The sequence below is a fragment of the Numida meleagris genome, chromosome 1, assembly GCF_002078875.1.
Source record: "Numida meleagris isolate 19003 breed g44 Domestic line chromosome 1, NumMel1.0, whole genome shotgun sequence".
Classification (NCBI taxonomy): Eukaryota; Metazoa; Chordata; class Aves; order Galliformes; family Numididae; genus Numida; species Numida meleagris.
Window position 1 is genome coordinate 108,032,144 of NC_034409.1, and position 23,652 is coordinate 108,055,795.

Here is a 23,652-nt window from a genome sequence, read left to right on the forward strand (position 1 = left end):
ACTGTGAACATTCGTCTTTCTGCAAAAAGCCTAATGGGAAATGCTTTCACACCTATACTTAGGCCTCTTACAACGGTGTCAGTAACAATATTTAAATCCTGTATGTTTTCTGTACAGTTGGATTAAAACACGTCCACTCTGTGTTTTGTTGGTATGCCGGATCCACAGCTGAAGTGCCATAACTTTAGTATGGAAAACGTTGCTACCACAGCATTGCATTTCTCATTCGCTACTCCTTCAAATAGCATCACCTAACTGTCTGTGTTTCTATCATCAAAGAAATGGACAATATTTTTTTTCTAAAATACACATGTAAATCCTACTAATACAAAGCACACAAATGTCTGTATGTACCACTGAGGTAAGCAAGGTATACAAAGCAGCTCTAACAACAAACACAGTTTTGAGGTAATGCAATGCTGCTCGTGACAGAGAAGCTGTTAATTCTAGCATCTTCTACACAACTGGGTACCAGAAACAACAGTAATTAATTTCCTTTTTTTCAGGGCTTTTGAAAAAAACAATGGCTCAACTTCTAGTATGCTTGGCAGTCACAAAATGGGTTGACATGCAGTTCCAGTGAGTCTGACTGCAAATTTTGAAAACAGAATCCATTACATGCTAAAGAATTTGAAATTTATTTTATTAAAATGCAAAAAGAGAGGAGAAAGAACAACAATGGAACTAGAACTTGGGATGCATTCTGACACAGAATTATGAAAAGCAACAGTTTTCCTCCAGTACAACAATTCTTAAGGATGGACCAAAATGATTACTTACTACTCCAATAAACAATGAGTTATCAATGGATGAGATGAGCACTCTACTCCCTCTATGTGATAAATAGACAACATAACCTGTATCACTTTGGAAATCCATCATTAACAGAACTCTGCTCCAAGAAATTAAGTCTTTCCCATCTCCACCAGATCGCCTAGTTGCACAGTTACAATCCAACATGTTTTCCCCAGCATTAGTGTATCTGGATTACCTAATTTCACTGGGAAATTTTGTCAGAGAAATTTAGGTGGAGATTTTTTCATCAAGACAATTTCTAATAACTCTCACAGCATAGAAATATAGGAAAGAGATAAGCAGTTGGTGTCATAGAGCTCTTCTATGCTTCATACTCAAGTATTTTAAGATCTTCAAGTAGTTCTTTTGCAAGTGCTTGCAGTTCCGCATTGCGGCTCTTTGACAGTGTAATGATACGCTGAAATGGCAAAGTATCACGCATCTCACAGGCTGACTTGGCTAATACTTCTGGCTCCAGAATCACAGACTGGAGGAGCCGCAGAACATGAAGACAAACTTCTGTATCCGGGTCTAGAAGAGGGAGAGGATAAAATCCAGTGCTTATTAGAAGTGAGTTCAAAAAAAAGTAGTACCCTGCCATTTCTCACGACTCAACACACAGGCATGGAATAACCAAAGCGTCATAATTTGCAGCTGCCATTTGGTGCTGGTTAGTTGGCTACAGAAGGAACCTGAAACAACAACTCGGCTCTCCTCAGCACCTTGTACTTAGTAGTGTTTGGGAGGAACAGACAACCAGAAACCTCTCTCTTATCTTTCAGATGTTGAAAATGCTAAAAACAAGGGAATTTATCAACTCAAATTTACTCAGTCAGTGGCCAAGATATACTGTTGGATACAATCCAATTTAAGAGCACAACAAGCTCTATCCCCTGACTAATTAGACTTAAAAAACAAACAGACCAACTAATAAAATCAGCAGTAAAACACAAATCTTTCCTTTAATTTCTTTTTTACATAAGCCTTCAGATTCCTTCAAAGCTCAATAAAACATTAATCTTTACAAAACTTTCTTGGTAATGATGCATCAACCTTTCAGTTTAAATCAGTCCACACGAAAGTGAAATGGGTACTGAACATCAGCATTGTTGCATCAGAGAAATTTACCAAGGAAGACCTTTGAATGGCTTAAGCTAAGCAGACATAACAATTCTGCTGCTAAGAACACAAGATGCATTTTTAATCACTCAAACATTAGGAGCATCATATTTTCATTGTTCACAACAGTCCATTTGCATTTAGCTGCTTATAATTTCACCAAGGGCATCTCACAGAAAGCACCATTTTTGCAATTCTCTATTCTGCATATTCTAAATGAAAATGTATAATGCACTTCTACAGCTGAAGAAGTTATTTGTTCCGTTTGCCATGCATCATTTATGTGTTCATTGTTAGTATACCCAGTCTTCAGCCAGCCTTCAATAAAGCCATGTGCTGGAATTTGGGGAGAAATAAGTTCAGATCACACTGCACTTGAAATGACCACAGAGACCAAATTCTCACTGGAGGAGCATAAATATGGTGCAGCAACAAATCATGCTGTGTTGAGTTGTAAGAAAAAACATTTGGTGGGCTGAGGCAAATTCTTTTATTTGTTGGCTTATTTAATAACAACACCTATGACCTGGAAAAGGGGTAAGGAGAATTAATCATTAAAGCATAAGGGGAAATGTAAAAGCATCCAAGGGAGAAAATGGAATAAGATGGACAGTGAAAATGACCACGGCTTTAAGCATGACACCATCCATCCAGATGGGAATTTTTAAGCAATTCCCACTGTCTTATGGCCGAAAAACAATATTAAAAATTGTGACATCTGATTAATCCCCACAAGACAGCAACTCTCTCTCTCCTCCCCCATTTTCTATCAGAAAATGAGATTTGTAGCTATTTTCTACCATGCCTTCCTCACTATTTAAAGTGTAAACCTCTTAAGAAAAGAATTCTACTTCCTCCTGGGAAATGCAGAGTGGTATAATCTGAAGATAAGCCAACTGCCCCAAACCAAACAACAGAATGCATTTTCTGATATTTTGTGCAAGAGTATCCTTAGTCACTGGGCACACAGGATAACTTTAGTCATTTGAGTAAGTACTAAAAAAAAACAAACAGCGATGATCAGTGCTGCACCACCACATAAGAAGCCATACTCACAGCACAGCTCCTACTGCTGGTTCCTGGACTGACAGCCCTATGGAATCCCTTTCCATCATCAGCTCCAACAGTACTTGGAGGAGCAACGTTCAGAAGCGATAAGGAGACATAACTTCTCATGGGGAAATGCTGCAACTCAGCCTCACAGACAGCAAGGCTTTATGCCCAGTTCCTTGGGCAACAACACTTCAGTAAATCCTTTTGAAAAAAACTGGGTGCAAGTTTTTGGTTTTCTGATTTATGCTGACCTCACAAAAACATGACTAAAACCTTTTTCCTTCCGTTCCTTCTATTTTCATCTTCATGCTTGCCAGTCTTTTTTTTTTAATTCTTAATTTTATTTATGTATTTATTGCCAGGTATAAGCTGCAATTATCATCTGCCCCCTTTATTTGTACTTAGAATTATTCTCCATTTCTTCACTGGAAATAGCAGTAATAAAACACACCCAAATAGGCTGAAAGAAGCTTTTGGGAGTGAAATCTATGTAGCTCATTACAGTCTTCCTCTGTGTGAGATTATCCCTCCACGTAATAAAGACATTAATACTTGTAGTGACTTGTGATACTGCTGGGAAGCTTCACGTATGTAAGATCTTATAAATCCCTGGATAAATAGCGCTTCATTATTAATGCTGTTACATGCATCTACTTTACTATTATCTGCAAGAGTTTAAAAGCTGTACAAAGTAAAGAATTGATTAAGAAACAAGTGATAGCTGGGGAGGTAATAAAATCAGGATCTGTAGGAGATCAGGAAATGAACTCCAGCTTGACTAGCAACAACATTTTCCATTAAGAGCGAGGAGGTTCTAGGAAGAATCTTCAACAGCAGCCAGAGAAGCCCAGAGGCTTGACTCACTCTAACAAGGAAGGAAATGATTCTGCACCAGAAGATGACATAATATGCATTTAACCTCCAATTTCCACTGTTGTGTGTGTGTCCTGAGTTGCCTTGAATAAAATAAATACATATGCCTTAGAATATGCTTCCTTAAGATTACATACGGTTTTGAGAATAGTCCTTACTACAGAAAATCATGTTTTCTAAGAGGACTTTTAAAAATAACCCTAGAAATCTTACTCTTCCCTCTTCAACATTTTTGGAGTTTTTTTTTCCTAAAACTCCCATCTAGAGAATAGTTACAAGAAATGTGAGGAATCTTCATTATTCAGCACAGTGTATTTCAATAGCTTCCAGATTTAGTCATTTCTACACTAGCTGAGTAACATCTTGTTTGTACAAGATCAAAAAAAAAAAAAAAAAAAGCTTCAGCTGCAATCAAATCACTGCATCATATCCTCCCAACAACTAGCACACACATCTCCTGCACTAAAACTTCAAAACTACAGTCATTATTTCTGGGCAATAGGGTAAGAAATCAAGCTGCTTGCCTCAGTCGGGGATCACATGTGGAGCGTAAGCCTACCGCCATCACAAAGCGCTGATGCAATTTTAACAAGGTATTGAAACTGCTGGAGTTTGCTGACGTTCTGTGAGCTGCCAGCACCACTGTTTGATGTCACTGGCTTTCAGTCACTGACAAAAGCAACTGATAACGTGGACAGATTTTAGTCACATCTGTCATTAGCACCATGCTCTCAGATGAACTGTTCCCTACAGTGGGATTTAAGTAATTGCATTACATCAATGCTAAACAGCTTATCTGCAATTGGCTCTGAGCTGCATGAGCTCCATTTACACGTGCCCGTACCATTCCCTGGCCACCTGAGTGTAAGATTTATTACCAGCAAGCAGTTTACAGCTATGCCTATGTACGAGAGCAATATTTCAAAAGCTTCCCATTACTGCCGCTAATGTAATTCAATTCAATCACTGTCTGACTCCAGCATAAAGGGACAACCTCTCCCTTTCCTTTTTATGAACCTGTCAGACTGACTACGTTCACAGTGGGTCTAATAGAGAGAGACAGGGCCACAGCTAGTCCCATGTAAGATCTTTCCACAGTGCTAATGCTGGTGGAGCTGAGCCAATATCTGCAGCAGTGCGGAGTTTTCCGGACACTTTCATAATGCTGATCGGTCTGAGAGCCAAGAGGTGTTGCAACATAGACACTCTGTGGGGAAGGAGCAGGGAGAACATCACGGCAGTAAAAAGAACGGCTTTGCTGTTGCAACTCCTATGGATGCAAATGCATTTTCTTTCTGCAACGGATTCTCTCCAGCTCCTGCAGAGCAGCTGGATTTGCTTCAGTCTGCTCCCTGGCCAAACAACTGCTTTCACGGTTACACACAGAGTTCGGCTCAGCACTCCCCTACAGACACACGCTTGCCACACTTTTACCTGGGAAATCCTTGAGGGAGACTCCCAGAGTTCGACCACAGCAGCGAATGCAGTCCCAATTTGCCTGACTGCGAGCTACATAAGGGGCTGAGAGTGAAAAGGAACTCACACAGATACGGCCCTGCAGCTGACAGACTCCCGAGTGAGCTGTTAGGTGCGTTCCCCAGCTCCAATCAATCCTAATTTGGGCGTCTGAGGACTCCCAAAATAGCTACTGAACAACGGGAGACCAAACTAGCGCTTTACAGTGACAGATGCATTCACCAGAGTTAAGGTTCCTTATGTATATTCACAAAAGGAAAACCACTGCTTGTCGGGACGGAGAACATCAGTTTGCACGACTGTGATATTAAGAGGAAGGAGGATCTAGTCGAGAAACTCCTCCTCAGATGGTAAGGACAGCCTCTCGGGGCTCAGCCAGAGCTCCATTTAGACAAACAGCATTTGCTGCTTAGAGAAGAGCAGGGGAAAAGGGCAAGCATTCAGTGAGACCTCCTCTAGCCACTCTCCCAGCCTCCCAGCTAGCAGTGGTTCAGGGACTTTCTGTGTCAGAGCTGACATCTTTCCACTTAAGAAAATGGATGCGTTCTTTAAGGGCAAGAGGAGTAATCCTCTTCTTAAGACAGCTCAAAGAGTATGAAACTGCTGAGAGCTTGAAAAACTGGTAACCGAGGTTTTCTTTCACGAACCAAAATTTGTTTTAATACACACACTGATACATAAATAGCGAAGTTCTGTTTGTCCAGATGTCTTTTAAATAACATGCTGCCATGCATTTAACCTGAATTTCCAAAATTCTGACAGCTATAACCAATCCAAAAAGAAAAGAAAGGCTTTAGAAGCCTTCAGGGTTAGTCACGAAAAGCAAATATTGAAAGTTGCAAACGGCAAAATGAGAATGTGCTTCATACAGACATTTATAACAGAGACTGTCATTTGCAAAGAATTTGGATAAACAAGGTTAGATTTCCGTATGGAACTGTGGTGGAGGAAACTGAAAGGAGAAATCTAAGATTAGTCATATGTCTCTTGTCTTTTGTTTAATGAAGTACCTGGAGCAATTTCCCAGCGTGGATGGGAAATGTCATTGACACGGTTTCTCTGAATTCCACCGCTCTCATGTGTCCAACAAGAACAAGAACAGCAATCAATGGAAAAAAAAAGGAAAACTAAGATAGACATACGGGTTAAAAAAATAGTGAAGAGCCCAGACCAATTTTCTCCAGCACTCATTTGTTTGTAGATGCCCTGTATGATTAAAAATGAAAAATATAAACTTAGTCTTTACCAGTAACGCCTGAGTTGACTCCAGCTTCTTCAAAAGATCCTTGCCAGGGAAAAGTCTCAGTCCACCTCTTTAAAAACTGCAGACTGAAAGTCTTATTGCATCTACAGAAGTAAAGCACCAGCGAAAAAATACTGACAGATCTCAAGAGGATTTCTATCCAAAGTTATATAACTTCTATTTCTACTGCTGAGGACAGAGCTTCCTGAAATCTGAAAGTTACATAAAACCTTCAGCCAAGATATCAACAGAGGGACAGCAGATGGAGATGGAGAAAACTAAAGCTGCCTATATCCTCCAAGACAGCAACAGCTGCTCTACACACAAATGGTGCTCCACAAGAAGAGAACCCGACTAATTCCACAAGCTGCTTCACAGACAGAAATCTGAGTCATCATCCACGTATTTCATGCTGGCACCAGGTTGGGAAGATATAGGTAGGAATAGGTGATAGCTATGCAAGAATACAGCAGCTACATAGCTATGGGACTATTTTCTTCAGTGATCGCTGTTGCTTATTAAAGGATGCCCCACCTTTCAGGGGGGGAAAAAAAGAGGAAAAGAAAAGCCTGTGTCACACAGTGCTAAGGCTGCAGAATTCTGCATTACCTTCAAAAAGTGTGTCAAGCATTTGTTTTTCTCCTGTTTTCAGTATAGCCTCCAGCAGAAAGAGCTATTAAGAATTCTTTTTAGTGCATGTGAAGACATACTGGCTCATCCCAATTTTCTAAAGACAGCAGAACAGACAAAACCCCTTCGTTGTTAACGTTCTTGCTCCACTAGGAATCGTTATCAGGTTTGCCTCCTTTCTCTTACCATCCACATGTTCAATGTCATGTCTTACTTCAAAACAGTCTACCAGACAATCTGAATCAAACCACTCTTTGCTTTCGATATAACAAGGAAGAATACAGAGAATCAAGTTATCATGTGTATTTGCTCTCTTCTTCACTAAACGAGAAGGACGAGAAGATTGGGAAGTGACTGAAAATTCTGAGAAAGAACTTGAGGGATTTATGAGTTGTATACAAGCAATTGGAAGAAAAAGGGCCTTGATGTATATAGTCTGAGATCATGAACACTTGTAGATTGGCGACAGCAAACAGGATGATTCTCTGAAAATTAAAAAAAAAGTCAGAGGATGCTTTCAGAGGACTCTCTTAGCAAGAGTGCCGATAAAAGCTTAGAGAACTGTAGAAAGCTGAATCATCTCTCAAGCCTTAGCCAAAACAATCTTTGAAGCTTCCTGGAGGATGGCAGCGTATACGGGACACCCTGACAGCAGACTGTATTGCTCGGTTCTCTTGCACGGAAAAAAATGTAAGACTTTACGCTGTGGCAACTCCCGATGTTTATAATCTAATCAAGGCCAGCAGAAGGTGAAGATCCTGGCTGCAGAAACAGTGGGGGAGCAAGTCTGTGAGAAAGCTACTGACTTCTGGAGAAGTTCAGAAGTTGATTAAGTGTAGAGAAAATGACAGAGATCTCATACAAAATGACTAGAACGAGACTGCATCTTGGATCCAACCTCTGATCCGATATACAAACTAGTCAGCCATCTCCCTTGACAGTAAGCAGACTTCCTCTGCAGTCAAAAATGTGAACTAGCAGACGTGGCTTATCTGAGCATCTTCCTCCCTTACTGTAGCTGGAGAAATACATTATCAAAACATAAAGGAATTAGCCATGCTCATCTTTTCCTTCCACAACCCAGCCACACATGATTAACACTTTAAAAATGTAAAGTATTGACAATAAGAAATTGAAAGGCTAACAGCAGTAAATTATTTGTAACTGTGCCCTGTTTCATCCTCTGGCGCAACCTAGGGGCTTCCTTCAAACAACAGACTGCATCAAACAAGATTAGCTTCTTTCTCTTATCACGACATTTAGAAGGGCACACTTGGGAACTCACATTTAGGCAAAGTTTTTGAGGCTTTGGTTTGTTTTTTTGCTTGCTTGTTTTACTAGAGCAAAGCTTATGTGTATTAGCCAAACATGAAGTAAAGGAAAATCTGAACTAGCATATGTTCAGCTTCAACATATAGCAGAATGAAGGACAATATACACAGAGTACTCTCTGAGAATATAACTTTTTCTCAATTGACATTAAGAATCAGTAAAAACAGACAGGTGTTTTTGAACAGCATTTCAAGGATTACTTCACGTTTTCTGAGATCACAGAAGAGCCTATGGCAGTGCAAAGCTGTAAGTTCCTCAGTGAAAAGCATGACTACCTACATTTTCCTTAAAATAGTTGAGGGAACTGTGGGAAATACAAACAACTTCCAGTTTACAAGGCCAAGCCAAAGCTTTTCAAAAACTTCAATATGAATTCAGTCCCTTGAAAAAGCAGATGCAAACTTTGCCACTTCAGCTACCTTTTGTATTTACTTCTCGTATTGCAGCAGGGTTTTGCACAGCAATGCAGAGTGCCAAGATGACTAACCTCCCTGATACTATGAAATGAACACCAAAATATTCTCATGGACAAGCCACAAGAACCTCAGAAACCCAAGACAGAGCAAACTCTAGTAGTTCATATGCAGGACAGTGTCATGGCTCTGTAGTTATTGCTGTCCTTACTGTCCCTTACAAGCTGCGCACACAGCTGCCAGCCAAGTTCCAACGCACACTGGCAACGTCAATCTCAGCTGGCTCCTACGCAGGGATTTGAGGCCTCTGAAAGAGCATTTCTCTCAAATGTCTCAGAACACAGTTACGTTTTCTCTTGTTACGTTTCAGTGATCTTAATTTCTCTCAGGTTTTAAAGTTGGTATACGAAAATACAGGTGGCTTTTCTAACGCACTTCACAATATTTCACCAGTCTTTGTTTTTAATATTGTCCATAAATCTTATATTAATGCAGTATTACATACAGTATCAGAAATGTTGTGGGAAATGCACACCTCCCTTTATTCGTCTTTGTTATTTACTTTTAATCTGACAAAAGCTTTACACAATCAGGCTATGGATATAAATTTCTATATTGTATTTGCAATATTCCCAACCTACAGTCCCTGAAGCCACAATTTACAAGGTTCTTAGAGCAACTTACCATTCAAGAGCCACCAAAGCAAAGGAATAAAACCTGGACTTTCACTGATGTACTTCAAGCCTTTCAAGTTGATACTCACATTGTAAAGTGACATTAGCATTAGCCTAAAATTGAAAGGAAAAAGAAGTGATGTTTTTTTATTTCTTGGCATCTTTTGTTATCTCTTGCTACTTATGCCCATCACGTATTGATGCTGAAGCATCACCTAATCATTTATAATTTGATAAAAGAAACAGGTCTTGAATGCTATATAAAAAATGATGTGCAAAAAAAGTGTTGTTTCTACAGTAGGATCACATATTTCACTCCTGTAGAAAAATATGCCACCTGAAAGGCTCATCAAACTCCATGAGATGCCTTATATGAAACACAAAAGCAGGATTTGGCTTTACATCCCCATACAGTCAATACAGTAGGTTCATAGTGACGATCTGCGCTGAGCACAAGATGATTTCAGATCAGCTGCTTGCTCTGACAAGTAAAAGGGCCAACAGGAAACACAAAAATGAAAGGCTATAGGTTGAGTACTAGAAACAACGTCAAAGGATGTGCTCCACTGGTTGTGCAACGCAGGCCTTGTGTACACCGATCCTTTGGTCAGCTGAAACACAGACACATGGCTTAGGCCATCCTCTTTGAAGTATCACCCTATTTCTACAGCAGATGAGAACAGATGCAGTACATAGCTAACACACAGCAAGAACCATTGTGTTCTCTCTCCTCTTATAGGGAAGTGACTACACCTACAGAAACGTTTAAAAGAAGGGGGCGGGCTTGAAGTATAAAAAAGGGAAGCTCAAGTAGTCACAACTCATCTTAGCATGCTTCCTCCTAAGCTGGACTGCTGCTTTCTGCCACAGGTGAAGGGCAGCACGATCACAGAATCACAAACATAGAATCACAGAATGGCACGGGTTGGAAAGGACCTCAAAGATCATCCAGTTCCAACCCCCCTGCTGCAGACAGGGTTACCAACCACTAGATCAGGTAGCCCAAGGCCTCATCCAACCTGACATTACGGGCCTGTAAATGGAGACCCTGCTGTGAAAAAAAACAAGACTGCTCATCTCTTAAAATGTCATCACCGGCTCTTCTATTTATTCTGCCTTCAGGAATCCTGACTGATTAGGTTCAGTTCACAAGTGGAAAGACATCTGGCTTTTGGTTTGTTTGTTTTAAGTCAACAGGACCAGGCTTCTATTTGGACATAAGCTGTGCTCTTAGCATAAATCAACACAGGACAGCACAGGCCAAATGCTACTCTCACCCACACCTCTTCAAAACTTGTTTCCAAATGACATTTGGGCAACCTCAAAGCCTTTTTTCTTTCTCCTAGAAGGTGATTTCGTCTTTTATTATGGTCTTTCAGGTCGACAAAGGACAGAACCCATATGCTGTCTTCCGGGTAACAAAGACTGCCTATGGTTGTGCAGCTAAAAAAGATTTAATTAATTGAGAACTGAAAAAAATCTAATGCGACACCTCTGACAAACTGAAACTGAGACCGCTGCTCTTTACAGTCACATTGCACTTCAATGTGTAAACCACATAATAAAAATACACACCGTTCATTTCAGCTACATTTTCAAAAGTTCCCCAAAACTGTCTTTCTTAATTTATCAGTACCCTAAATAAGGATGTACATTAGTCATCTTTTGGGGCTGCACAGAAAACAAGTTACATATTAAACTACTCTTAACTGTCCTACAGAGAGGAAACCAGATTTGTTGGAGAGGGCTCAGTATTTGAAAAGGATGACTCCAGCCTGCTGATCCCACAAGTTTCTCTCAAGATGGCTTCCAATGAGTTACTGCAAACACGAGAAGCTTCAGTATGATCAGGAACCTGAAAACCATCAGGAAAAGAGGGGCTAACTACAGGTACCAATCATCTCAGCCTCAGCTACATCAGTGTTGATGTGATGCTGTAAGACACAGGATGCTACACAGAGAAACGGCATCTTCGCCAGTTTGTGCAGATAATGTGCCTAGGCCAAAACATAGTTTTGGCTGCTTTAGACTGTTGGGCAAGTGTGATACCCTGAGGTTCCAAATGCATCTCCACTTTCCAGTGCTAGCAACTACTAACATTCAATGCAGAGGATTTTGTTGACACTAAACCTTCTCATGCAGCTTCTGCTAAGCTAGGTTCTGCTTTCAAACATTTGATGCTGGTGCTATCACACTGTCTTCCACATTTCTGATGAGTTTATATGCTTTTGGTGGGTAAAACTTTTTTTTTCAGCTAGGTACAGTCTCCGTGGGCTTACCTTACATTATTTCCATTTTCTTCTAGCTGCCAGAAGGAACCTTTCTACTTAAAGGTAGAAAGCATACAGGAAATAAAAAAAAAAAGCTGTTCATGTTAACGAGGCAAGCTAATCCTAAAACCAGAGTACGGTTTGGGTTGGAACTTCTAACCCCTTTGCCATGGACAGTGACATCTTGCTCTAGATCAGGCTGCCCAGGGCCCCATCCAACCTGGGGTACCACAGCTTCTCTGGGCAGCCTGTGCCAGTGCCTCACTGCCCTCTGAGTGAAGAATAATGCTCAACCACTGTTGAACTACAAACTTCCAGCCAAGATGATCCTAGTGTGCCTGGAAAATTCTGGAGTCAGAAGTTGTCTTACATATCCTTTTACCCTTCCAGTGATGTTCTCCTACCCTGCCTTTTATGCAGAATGTCTTAAAAGCTGTGCAGTGGCTGGGGTGACAGGGCATTAGTGCACTTTAAGACATGCTATGGTTGATGCTATGAATTCCTATTTATTTTTCAAAGATGACAGCATGTATGCCAGTGTTCTGGACAATGAAAAGGGAAGATGAATGAACGCAGCTCCTGTAACATTTACAGAACACATCACAATACCCCCTCAGAACATAGTGCTGGGTCTCATACAAAACAATTGCAGAGAAACAGGAGCAGGCTGGAATTCTCTGCTCTGTTCGGGGTCAGCTTGGCTGCTGCTCTCTCTCTCATGACTGTGATAAAACTGCCTGTTATCCTACTGGCACCATTTTCAAACAAGAGGGAAATAACGTTACACCTATCAGCCTTCACACCTCACATCCCATTCTTAAGTGAACATGGCTTAAGTTAAGTCTGCCATCAGCAGAATTTCCAACAGTCTCCATACATATCTTCATTTAGCAGGACGGGAAAGCAACACAACTCAGTTTAGTCTGCAACGGAAGAGGTGTAAGCTACATTAACTGCTGCACTGGTATGAGTTTGATCACTTCAGCTCTTAAGCAGTTAGAAACAAGAGCAATAGGGTATTAAATCTACTGCATCAGTGGCCATCGGTAAGCAGTGAGAGCTGCTGTGGAACTGAATTTGCTGCTGTAAAGCCCGGACGCTCCTTTTCTTACAGCTCTTGCAGCTCTTACTGCATTCCAGAATCCAAGCCCTGACAAAGGAGCACAGTCGTAATTACATATAATCAGCCAGAATTAAAATGATCAAAAAACAATACCTTACAATGGAAAGTGCTAATACTTCTCAACAATTTCTTTCATCATTAATCTGTTTGACATTTACAGTTAGAAATAAAGTGACGTAAAGAGATACTGCTATGTTTGTATTTTTCTTTTACTTGTTTGCTACGTGCAGACAAAAGAGACTGAGTGGTGGTGGTGATCCAGGAAAGTGCTGTGGTTTGCAGTGTCACAACAGGACCTAGCCCATCCCACAAACCAGTGGCAAGGGCCTAATCCCATAATAGCGTATTATTACTAATAACACACTCACATGAGCACAACACAGAAACTTTTCCAGGCCCTTCATACCAGTTTCATCACTAGTACTTGCACATTCTAGAAAGTATTTTTTGTAATCTGATTAGATTTTGTAATCTAATATTCTGATTGAAGGAAACCCAACATGTGGCATGACTTTACAGACAATATTTTCTGCTTTTTGTCAGTGTGGAGGGTTTTTTAGTTATGCACCTCAGAGTCTTCACATTTAGGCAATCCCAAAATAATTAATGTTATGTACTATTGTATCTGTCACTGCTTTAAAATCTACAGCTAAAAGCACCTTAATAGATGAGATTGGTACATAATGTGAAATATTTTTAGTGGCTGCTTTCAAGTGCTACATGAGCAAAGCTGAAGATTCCTAACAATTTAATTACAGCTATAAACAACTGTGTAAATGCTTACTAACCACCTAATAATTACTAATGTTGTTCAAATCCTATAGCAATGACATCTAAAAATTTTCACACCACTGCTATTTCAGAAAGGCAAAGAAAGTCATGAGATTTCAGTCCTAGCACTCACATAGAAGTTTTGGTTAGATGGATAGTGTAGTATTGCTAGAGTAATTGGCAACTTTTCCTGTAAATGTTTTATTTATATGCTGTTACAACAACATAAAAAAAAACCCTCACAGGATTGCTGGAACTAAAAGAGGGAAAGAAGAGAACTCTTCTTTCCAGTTTACTTGGTGTTCAATTCTGCTGTGTGCAGAATTAGACACGGTCTCCCCTGATTTGTCACACAGTAAAGAAAAGTACTTTTGAAAATAAAAGCTAAGAAATAATTTTAAAACAACAAAACTGAGCAAAGGACAAACATATCCTTGAAAATATGAAGCCAAATTTTGTCTTTTATTGCCTAAATGTTAAGTCGACGATTTCTTTCCAAGTAATGCAGTGGTGACATTTTGTGAGAAGTATATTGCCTTGCCAAAATGATGGACATTTTCATCTACGAGATAGAGCTGAAAAAATATCTGTCTGTATGTGTATGTAAGCATGCATGTGTGTGTGTAAACGTAATGTATGATGTTTCCAGAGTTTGTCTACACATAACTTTTAAATTTCATAATATTTTTTGTTAATAGATCTATCTCATGACTGTATTTCATTTTGTACTGCCTTCTGTTCCTTAAGGCAGGGAGTTCTCCCAACTGTCTGCTTGTAAAATGTTGATTATTTAAGATTAGGAAACCTTACATTCAGAGAACAACTTAAAAACAGAGAGATGACCTCCAAAAATAACTTTTTTGCCAGGCTGGGAGAGTGGAAAATCCCCAAAAATGAAGGAACATTTACATTTAACAACTGAACACCAGTAAGACATGTGGGGACCTTGCAGACAAAAAGGAAACCTGACCATAGATGCTGAACACTAACACGGGGAAACATTTTGTACTGCAACATTTGAGCAAATTAGGATCCCTCACTCCATGACAAGGCCATGAAAAAAAATTTCATTTCTGGCATTTGCTCTAATGTCGTAAGACTACACTTATTTATATACTTAATCAAGAGGAAAAAAATACTGCTAGCTCTGTGGAACATCAGAGGACACAATCATAGCATCGAATTCAAACTAACGTGATACACGCTTAAAATTTCTCATTTAAATTGTAGAATCAAAGAATCATGAAGGTTGGAGAAGACCTCCAAGATCATCCAATCCAACCATCCACCTACCACCAATATTTCCCCACTAAACCATGCCCCTCAGTACAACATCTAAACGTTTCTTTTGCAACTTCATTTTTTAGGCCTCACTCAATTCGTTAAGCCAAGAGGCTGCCTCTATTGAACCCCTAACTGCTTCATGGGATTGACTACATCTATTTTATTTGTATTTCATGTGTACTGTATTTGTACTGCTGTATGGCCACCATGTTCACAGCATCACATGCAATTCTTCTGCAAAGCTGGCAGATTTTGAAATATAATTAAAACAAAACATCATTTCAAAAGGAGGGCCTTCACATCCAATTGCATTACCAAACTACGTTAACACAGCCTGAAATGTTCAAAAATCACATCTTGCCCCACAGCTCCTCATTTGCTTAAAATCTTGAATATGTTTAGGAACACTTTCCCTCCTCCTCATAAAAGAAAATCCTTTTTTTTTTTTTTTTTTTGACGTGCACGCTTTCAACCACTGTAGGTCCTCCCTTAGTATTTTTCCCTAAATACATGTAGGCACAAACTACCTTTTCTTTCTTAAGTTGAATCTTTTAGTTGGGGCTTCACAGAAAAACACTGCTGCAAGCATTAACTAGCTTGTTTTGAGGCTGACCTTCAAGACCTATGCTTGGGAAACACAGGAAATGACTGACCCCAAAGTATTTAACGATTACATACAGCACAGGCTGTTCAGCTTCCTCTTCACTACCCTGCAGGTAAAGGCAAGCATCTTCAGAGGGCAGCTCATTCTCTCCCAACATGGGCTGAATGAGCCATCTTACAGCCCCATCTCTTTCCCAGAAGATGAGAAGAAGCACAGAAAGCCACCAGATACTTGACCACCAGCTTTCAGATAGCTGAGGTTAGGCAAGATAAAACCTATCCAAATTTAGGACCAAGCCTGATTTCATACTCATCACGTACAAGCTGCTTAAGTGCGTCCATAGACACGCAATCGGGTTATTGTGGCTGACAAGGTTGCTGTTCGTCAGCTGAGCTGTGATAGCTAACTTGCACGTGAATTCATAGCATGCGCTCCCCATCCAACTATAAAAACAAAACCACACACGTTGGCTTCAACTGTCTTCAAGAACAAACTAAGCAGGTGTATGGGGCTAATGCCCACCGTGTAGCAAAAGAAAAGTACTTGATTAGCCATCGTAATTTGCTTGCTAAAGTCATACATTCTCAGCTTGTAAAAGCTGTGAGAAAAAGACAAAGCTAACATCTTTCTTCATTTCTCCACCACCTCATAAGTAACAACTTTTCCGGTGGCTGAAGGGTGTAACGTGGGCTTTTCTTTCAACTCTCTGTCACGAAGTTCCTTTACAGACAGCACCTATTAAAAGCACAATTGCACAGTGCCTCTGGCTACTGTGGTGGCATTAAGTAATCTAATTTTTGCTCTTAGAAAAGCACTTTTTTCACTTAAGCATGTTGTATTCTGCAGAATGTATTCTTCATAGTGGAAGAGAACAAGTATGAATCCAAATTTCCCACAGTTATCTCTACTTTACAGCTTGACCTCACACCTTCCTTATCTGACCCTCAAACCGTGAGCCCCTCCTAAGGTAGATGAGCAGTATTACAGCGCTTAAGAGACTTTCAAAGGGACACAAAACCTGGATAAAGCTAGCCTTGCAGCCAAGCCTAGTGTATCGGCAAGGAATGCTACTGCGAAAAGTCTTCCAACCATTACGCCTTGCCTCTGAGAAAGGAAATAATGGGAAAGTGGTAACACTGCTGTAATCACTGATCTACATGGAAAGGTAATGCATTTCACGTGAAAGAAAAAGAAGTCGTCATACACTTTAAACTTTGTACAGAGTCCCGGCTTCATTTCTCCCAGGAGGTGCATCATTGTGTCCAATAAGTGACGACTTGAACTAACCAAGAACTCACGGCCACATGCCAGTGCAGCCACATCTGTGAGAGAACACAAAATATCACCATAAAATTCATGTTTCAAACAAAAGTTTATGATAATTACCAGAACGAGTAAAAAAATGTCAGCTGTGATGAATGAACTATTGTACCCATATAAACTTGAAACTATATCCATCTACAGAGCAAATACTGAAGCAGCAAATGATACTGATCAAACTCCTTCACAATTCTACTTTGATAATTCAAATATTTATTCAGTGGCCAGCATCCTAGTAGTAACAGAGTGAATCATGAAACAAAAGGTCGGATTCAAGCAGTTCTAACCTGACATCTGCAAGTAACGTGGGAATGAAGCAAAGCTGATCATCATAGCTTCTGTTTTACAGAAACGGGATTGCAGATTGTTTTACAGTCGCTCAATTCAATATGCCTGGCACGTGACACAACTGAAATGCTTGCGAAAGTCTACTCAAAGTTCTTTTCCCAGTTCTCTGTAGGCACTGCATTATTCATGCTCAAACCAAAAGGCAAAAACATTTCCAGTGACTACTGCTCTAAAACAGATTTTCCTCAAATATTTCCCCTTATGCTAGTCCCATAACTCAGGAAATCCTTGCGTGCAAGGCATCTTCCAGCAACCTGGACTTTCAAGCCTCCTCCAAATGAGTGAAGGACTGTGAATGTAATGAGTGACAGAACCCTGCTCCTTGGACTCCCACTCAGGGCAAATTTTGGGATGTGCTGCATGACAAAGTTCCTCCATGTACCCTCAGTTTCTCTCTGCCATGAATGTCCATTTTTCTTCAGTTTAAAAGGCCTTTTAAACTCAGAATTAAGCAGATGTTCAATGGACATGGCACATAATTAAAGACTGCTACCATAACATGTGTTCACGCTGGGCTGTGTTAACACTGCACTAAGAACTTCTGTTCTGTTGTTGCCTGACTTCTGAATACTTGGTACTTTGTGACCGGCTATCCTTCTCTAATGTAATACTAGGAGGATTACACTTGTACATCATTTTTAAGTCTGCATCCTTTATCACACTTTTCAGCCACCCCCTTACTAAGTTACAAAGAGAAAAATCTTGGCATTACTTAATTCACTGGAAAAATCAGCTTCAGTGAGGCAAGATTTCGTTCCACCACGCTGATTCCTCCTCAGGCAGAACACCGTCATCCTCCCCCACATAGGCCACTAAACATTTTATTTGTTCAGACTTTACTTTTGCTATGCTTCTATTTTCTTCCCCCCCCCGCCCCCTTTTTTTTTTTTGGTGAAGCTATTGGAGAGAGTGGGATCCCACCTTTAGTTGGTTCAGTGGCACAGTGTGCCTCCGCTTCCTTCAATTCTGTGATTCCTACCTATTTTCTAACTCTAAAAGGAAATATCTAGTGTGGAAGTAATGTTTATTAGCTTCTGCTTCTCTTAGGATCACGAAATTGGGGATTTAAAGGACAGTGAAGATGGAGTCCTTCTGACAACAACAAAATTCTTACACAATTTCAAAATGCCGAACGCTTACCCTGAGATGGTTGCATCATCTGCAGCTAGAACACCTCAAAGATGTGAGCATTATCTGTGATTCAGACAGTACACGGCTTGACATTTACAAAGCAAGGTGAGTACAGATGACTGGTAAAACGGGCCTTGTTTTACTTCAGATTGACCAGAAGGGTTAAGAAATTTCAGAACTGAATGGATTTTACACATCGCATCCTTAGCTATGATACAGAAAGTTCAATTCCTCACAGAGTTGCCAAATTAAAAACATCTGCTAGAACTTTAGAAGACTAGAAGTCACCCAAGATACCAACACTGACTAAATACTTGACTTCAAAAAGCTGTAATTGTTGCAGTACGTACACGGCAATAAAGAAATTCCCAGTGCATGTCGAATGCTATTTTGAGAGATAACATTAACTTACTTGTTACAATCCCTGCCAACGCTAACACAAACTGATTTTCATCAGAATCCAAATCCTGCTGTTTCACGTCTTCACTTAATGACTTCACAAAGCTCTCCATAGTCTGTGCAGTGATAGTAAAAAACTTTGCTGCCTTGCTCTGCAAGTGTGGAGGAGAAAAAAAAGATTATCCACACTACAGCAACTATAATTATTAGATGCTACAATAAAACTGGAGAAACTGCAAAATTATTAAAGCATCCAGTCATCTCATAAAACAACACAAAGTAACAGGTAAACACTAAGTGACATGCTTAATTCTCTAAATTTGGAACCATTACCTCAGGAGAATATGGGAAACTACTCAATGTTACATTTATAAAACTCTATTATTGCATAATTACCTCCCAAACTCCAAATAATATGTATCAAACAATATGCTTATTCTCAAAACTGATGTCATTACCTCTTTGCTTTGCAGTAGCTGCATGGCATTTCATATTCACCTCAACTACAGCCACTTTTGCCAAAACTCTATCCAGCTGGCAACCAGACGGCTGCCTAACTTAGTGACTTGATATGAATTCCTTAAGAAAACCAATGAATGCTCAGAGAAGTAGGATCTGATTGGATCCTAATAAAAGGATTCATGTATTGCTCAATATAAGATGAAGAACAACTTGCTGGGCAGTTCTTTAGAAAAGGAAATAGAGGTCTCCTCTGGGTCACAGGTCAAATTTAAGTCAGTGTCACGGAGGAAAGATAATCATCATGCCAGAATGAGCAAACAGGAGCATGGCCCGTAATTCTGTTACGCAATCTCCTCTATGCAGTGCAAGATCTCAGCTAGAACACTGCTCCCTTTGGGGGTATCTCAGTTGAAGAATCAATCATCCAGTACAAAGCTCAGAGCAGATCAAAGACCATGGTCAGAGGTGCAGGCAGAACCCACAGAGAGCAACCAAAAGAACAGCTTCTTTTTATTAATAAATGCTGACCTGTAAAACATTGCTGAAGCACTGTTTCCCACAGAGGATTCTGTTTTTTCGATCAAAATAGCATAACAGAAAGCGCAGGTTTCCTGGTGTGCTTAATAATTTTGCAAGTCATTTCATGAGAACTGAAACCTCGTCACTTCCTGCAGCAACCCAGTGGAAAAGCCAAACAGTTCAAGTGCCTACAATTCCCATCACTTTGTGATATTGCTGAACTTCTACTCATTTTGCAAAGCGACCAAACAATTCAGTATTTTATCAAAACTACCATCTTCACAATACTTAAAACCTACCGATACTGTTCATTTATTTCTCCGCTGCTGCACATGGGCCACATCAAAGACAGGTTTTGGGAGGAATGCAGCACAGTTCCTGTGGGGTGACTCCAACAAGGAGGCGTAGAAGGCAGGGTGAGCCAAGACTCTATTTCTTCACAAATGAAACTGCAGCCCCAGAATAACAGGAATGCAGGGGTTACAGGGAAAGAGAAGGGGAAAGAAAGTACATTTCTGCTTGCACCGGATGTACTTTATATGCTTGTATGGATAATGTTCCTCAGAGATGGTCATTTTAACATAAGCAGTGACTATACTTTAAGCAACAAAAGGATAAAAGAGAAAATGAAGGAAGAAAACTTACTACTGGAGACTAGTGTAAGCTATTATAAAACAAGTGTATTCATACAAGAACGCTATGCAACAGTAGTACTAAAAGAGTACTAAGGAAACCAGAAACCAGGCAAAATTATTTGTCAGTCCCTTGAGGTGCCACTAGTGTCCCCACTGCTGAGCCTTCTTTCCAAACAACCATTATTTCACTAGTGGTGTGGTCTCAGATGAGGAAGCAGAGGTCAGGTTTATAAAAAGGGAACATTACATACTCTGTGCAGCCTCTAATTAGCTTGACAGTGTTTTCATGGAACTGAAAAATCTCTCACACACAGACATAGAGATAAGGACAGCTCTGAGAGCAGCCATTAACGTGTTCGAGCTGAAATGGTGCAGTGAGCTCTTTCCATTCCATGTAACTTCTCAATGAAAACATCAGTTAACACGCAAAAGTGCTGCCATAAAATACCAAGTCATTTTCCATCATTGCAGATAACTGTAGTAGCAGATCACCTTGTGGCGACCAAAATTTCTTATGCTGAAATAAACCTTGATGTCATTCCAAAATTAAACCTTCAGTTTCTGTTTCCACGTTAGAGCCCTGTGATGTGAATATCCAACCGAAGCTTTTTGAAAGACATCTAAAACAACCTCATGGAAGTTAATTTACTTTGTCCTTGACACATGCAGGTAGGTGTACTTGAATACTGTCTCTCATGCTGCTTCTCCGGATGTTTCTTTAAGTTCTTTCTGGAACTGCTAAGCATCAGCAGAAACACGAGGCACTTCTCTCCCACTGCCTTGCAAGCAACTCACGTTACACTTGAAATTTGCTGCTCAAGTTTTGACTTGCCCAACCCGCATCGACATGAATGCTTTATTAGTCACAAATATCATATCAGTCAATCTACATTACAGAGCTGTATAAAAGAACAACTTCTATATCCGTGCAATGATTGAAAAAGCTGAGCATTGTTCCCTAAGGCATAGGGTTATTTTGAGTTGATGCCACCCTTCCCCACACAGTTAAATATGAGCAATAGTTTGAAAGCACTCTTCATGTTCTTATACATTTTTGTAGTTCATAGCATCTTCCCCCGAGAAAGTGCGACAAGCTGCACAGCTTGTCCAAAAATAACCCAAACCAAAAACTTTGTATGACAATTTTCCACCATCTTTTAATAACCTGACTCACTGCCAGTTGTAATCTGTGGTTGATACAATGCCACGCAATCCATCAATGTATTTCACAACAGCCTTGTTGCAAAGGCACTTACCTTTCTTATCATTGTATGTGCACCACTGCAAGAAAATTATGCCCAGAACTGTTCCTGCGACCCTCACCAGAAAAGCAGCAGTTCAGTGGGCTCTAACGATTGCTAGGAATGACTACAGCAGAAATATTCTGCATTTCAAATAAACTTAGAAATAAAAGTATTGCACCTTCATAGTTAGCCTTTTTTACACAAATAGTGTATCAATTTAGCTTTTACTTAATGCTATTTAATTTTTATATGTAAGACTGTTTTCAACAAGGCTTCTACTAATTTTATTCTAATCTTGTAGAAAAAGGTCATACGCAGCACTGCTAGTGTTTCGTTTGTGGGAAGCATGCCCTTCCAATACCATTTCACAAGTCAAATAGCAATGGCTAGTCACTAAATGATTATCTGCTCTTACAGTTATAAACCGTCCTGAAAATACAGAATGTGGTTTTATACTGGTTTTGTAGCTATGAGTGAGCTTTGGAGTACCTGTTCACCTACCAGTTTTTTGTATTTTGGATCTTGAATGATCAAAATGGCATCACTGAAAGGTATCGTGTTGCTGAAAAATCAAGCCGGAAGAAACTGTGACATCAGTTTACTCAGCTTCAATACAACTCCCCCTCATGTTGGCTTTGAAAAGACCAAAATTATATATTTTTTTTTTATCAGGCTCGTTCTTCTGATTCCTCCTAATTCCATCAGCTGCAGTGAAATTATATTAGTTGTAATATTAACACTGTCTATAGTTGATGGGTTTATATGTGGTTTTGGTTGTCGTTTGGTTTCGCTTGTTGTTTTTAGTAAGCTACCTGTTCCTGTTTAACACTGAAGATTCATTAAGATTCACTAAACCTGAAATAGCTGTGCGCTCTGAACTTCCAGGACTCGTGCAAATATTAAGGCAGCACAAAGAGCGTATTGGGGTGAAGATTCAAAGGAGTAGAGAAATGATGAACGTGTCCTCCTTCCAAAGAAATAGCTCCTCCAAGCTTTCTGCTGGCATGGGAATTGCTGCTTGTTCACAGTATTATTTTTTTCCTCTCTTAGCTTACAAAGATATTCATGTTATGCTAGCTGAAGCATTGCTTCCAGTTTAACTGTGTGCAGCAGACAACAGGTAACCCTTACTTGCTAACATAAAATTTAATTACTGCATAGCACTTAACATCTATGGCTCTTCTTAAAAGAATGTAAATGTTTCCTAAAGAATATTCAAATCCGGAAACATCTTTACTGTCCAATTAATTTCTGAAATACATTCTTAAGTTAAAATGTGTGAAAAAGCAAGGTACTTACCTAAATATCTACCAACATTACCACCAATAAATATTCACCTGCCATACTTACTCCTCCTAGAATGGTTTTAACAGCTTCCTCATTGTTAGATACACCCCACAACAAGGTGCACACAGCTGCACCCATTTCTGTGCAATACTCTGCTTGCTGCAAGAGCTGCTGCTTGGCCTCATGCAGGTGCTGCCGGAGGTCTAGTTTCTCCTGAAATGACACAAAGAAATTTGGGTTGCACTTCATGTCAGGCCAGATGTTTCTAGGCTACAGGACAGAATAAGAAACACCAGTCACGTATATGGAAGGGTGTGTGGGGGAGGTTAGGGGGGAAATTCACAGCATTGAATATGAACCTTCTCTCCTGAGCTAAATCCAAGCAGTAAGCATATCACTTTGGCTGACAGTAACCAGAAGCCTGCCCACAAGGGCAGGCCAAGTGATCCACCGAGACTGAGCGGCACCTAGAGAAGTCTGATAGGAAAGTCTACTTATCCTAAGCAAATAGCTGTGTGTGTCAGAGAGGGAAGAGATTTCAGCATCGGAAGTCAGCCTTTCCAGCCACTTTACAAAGATACCGGGAGCATCTTACAGGAAGGGAGGGTTCTTCTGTTTTTCAAAATGGGCTGCCTTCACTAATGTGG

General features: G+C 40.1%; 1 protein-coding gene across 5 annotated transcripts in view; it reads right to left on the reverse strand.

The window, feature by feature from the left end:
* The window catches only part of HSF2BP (heat shock transcription factor 2 binding protein), a 34,345-nt gene continuing 11,315 nt past the window's right edge, over window positions 623-23,652 (reverse strand). For all 5 annotated transcript variants that reach the window (XM_021406855.1, XM_021406864.1, XM_021406888.1 and 2 more), the window contains exons 4-8: window positions 23,069-23,218; window positions 18,872-19,010; window positions 16,865-16,982; window positions 9,619-9,722; window positions 623-1,326 (exon numbers count right to left, since the gene is read on the reverse strand). In XM_021406855.1, coding sequence (XP_021262530.1) covers window positions 1,118-1,326; window positions 9,619-9,722; window positions 16,865-16,982; window positions 18,872-19,010; window positions 23,069-23,218 — 720 coding nt within the window. In that variant the 3' untranslated portion in view covers window positions 623-1,117. The remainder of the gene's footprint in view (window positions 1,327-9,618; window positions 9,723-16,864; window positions 16,983-18,871; window positions 19,011-23,068; window positions 23,219-23,652) is intronic.